Below are 2,204 nucleotides of genomic sequence, written 5' to 3' on the forward strand. Positions count from 1 at the left end.
GGGGTGGTGCCGCCGGGCGGGGAGGGGATCCCAGTCGGGGCGCCTCGGCCCCATTCAGGGAAGAATTTTGATGCGATTCATTAGAAGTAACGAGTTGACATAAGGTAAATCTACATCGAGGGGGCCTTTCTTTGAGTGCATGGGGAAGCTTCATTAACCATCGCTAACAAGGCGTGCAAATGCTCTGATTGGGCAGCTTTCTTGTAACGCCAAGGCCTTAGCAGGATGCCCACCTAATGAGGGTCACTACAAGAGACTGATAAAATATTCAAATTTTCCGTCGCACCAGGAACTTTGTACTAAAGGAGAAAGTTGAGACAACTGTGTGCTTGTTTACCTTGGGAAGGCACACTCGGGGGAGAAGGCATCTAGCTCTGACATCTCCATCTCCCAGAGAAGCCCCGAGCTGGATGGTCGCTGCTTTATGGACGTTTATTTGTTAAATTCGTCAACAGATTTTCCCCCGCCTTCTCTCCCTCTCCCCCATTCTAATTGTGTTTCTCTCGGGCTTAATGCGCTGATTAATAAATAACCTGTCTGCGAGGTTCCACACTTTTTTTTCCTCTTTTCTTTCCTTTTTTTTTTCTTGAAGAATTATTAAAATCAGCCTGATGGCTTTAATGATACGTCAATCATTTCAAAGTTGCTGCTTGTTGCTAATATGTCAGACTCTGTACACATCACTGCTACTTTCCTCACTGCAGCGTTTAAAGCCTGTCCCCTCCTCCCCCCGCAATTTGTTTCTTCAAGTTTTCATCGCTAGGTTACGATTTCTAATTAGAGCTAAGTATTTCACTTAATATTTAATTTAGACGCCCAGCACATATATCATACCTAGATCAGTCAATCAAGTGTCCCTTGTTGATAATGCAACATCATTAAGAGTTGTGTTTAATTCAGGAGAAAGCGACTGTACAGCTGCTTCTGTTGCAGAGCAGGTAACTTTCGACTGGCAGGAGCTGCCAACAGATCCAGAGAGATGGGGGAAAGCAGCCCAGCCCAGCCGGGAGGCGGCTGCGGCTCCCTCACCTCCTCGGGAAAGTTTTGTGCTTCCCAAGCCGTCATCTCACCAAGGAGGCGAGCTGCACTCCTTTTCTCACTTTTTAAAAAAAGTAATTAAAAAATTGTTGGTGTTTCACGTTTCCCTCATCCAGCCTCGGTGTTTACGCAAAATAAAGCGTGGGAGAGGTCCCCGGAAGTTTAACTTGGAAGCTGGAGCAGTATTTTGGACCACTAATTAAATACCCCCTCGACTTCTTAAGCCAATCCAAGCAACTAAAAAAATATCAATTGCCACTTGTTTGTTATCACGACTGGCACAGCACACACGGCATCCACAGGGCTCTGTTACAGGAGCCTGATGGGCCACATCTTACACACCCATCAAATGCGCATTCATTTATCCCGAGAAATCGTGACTAAAGAAAGAGAGGAAGAAAGACAGAGGGAAGGAAGGAAGGAGGAAGAGAGATGTGTGTTTAAAGACAGCATCCGTGCAAATTTTTTCGGCACTTGCTTCTGAAGACTGACAAAAATCCAGTTAAATCGTTATATTAATAATAGAAAAAGCCTAACAAGACTAACGCGATGGGTTCTCCTTTACCTGCCCCGGACTCTCCCTTTCTCCCACCCTCGCCTTCCCCCTCGCCGCGGCCGCAGTGCTGCATTTTCCTCTTGCCGGTACCTCGACCGCTACGCCCCAGCCCCGTCTGAACCCCTGCCTCCCCGATAAAAAAAAAAAATAATCAGCGCTTGCAAGCGTCGACTGAGTCACTCCCGAGTCAGGATTAAGGGGCACTAACTAGGCAGCAGAAAATCGCAGCCTCCTGGAAGCGACCATCAAAACAAGCAGTGAAATAAAAGAGCTTCTCTCTCTGCTTCCCTTCCTCTCCCCAGAAAAGTCCTCCAGGTTGGCAGCCCGACACACACACACACACACACAACTTCGTAGGGCTCCCTCCGGAAGAGAGCACTGGCTTGCCCGGGTTTGTTTAGGGGGAGGTTTTTGGGGAGAAGGGGAGGGTTGCTCCCCTGCCCTGCAGAGCCACATGTCATTCTGAAACAATAAATCATGTGGGACCAAGTAAGATTGACTGGAAACGGACGGCAGGTTCCCCGGCCTGGAGAAGACGGCTATCGTCAGCGCACGGGGACCCCTCCTTACGCGGCCCCGGACCCCAGGCCCCAGCGCGGGGGTGGGGAAG

At 49.0% G+C, this 2,204-nt stretch overlaps 1 protein-coding gene across 1 annotated transcript in view; it reads left to right on the forward strand.

Moving 5' to 3' along the window:
- Positions 1-2,071: 2,071 nt before the first annotated feature.
- The window catches only part of SIX3 (SIX homeobox 3), a 6,475-nt gene continuing 6,342 nt past the window's right edge, over positions 2,072-2,204 (forward strand). The window contains exon 1 of the mRNA XM_017744775.1: positions 2,072-2,181. Within this exon, the coding sequence (XP_017600264.1) occupies positions 2,072-2,181 (110 nt within the window). The remainder of the gene's footprint in view (positions 2,182-2,204) is intronic.

The sequence above is a fragment of the Corvus brachyrhynchos genome, unplaced genomic scaffold (genome assembly GCF_000691975.1).
Source record: "Corvus brachyrhynchos isolate BGI_N302 unplaced genomic scaffold, ASM69197v1 scaffold258, whole genome shotgun sequence".
Lineage (NCBI taxonomy): Eukaryota > Metazoa > Chordata > Aves > Passeriformes > Corvidae > Corvus > Corvus brachyrhynchos.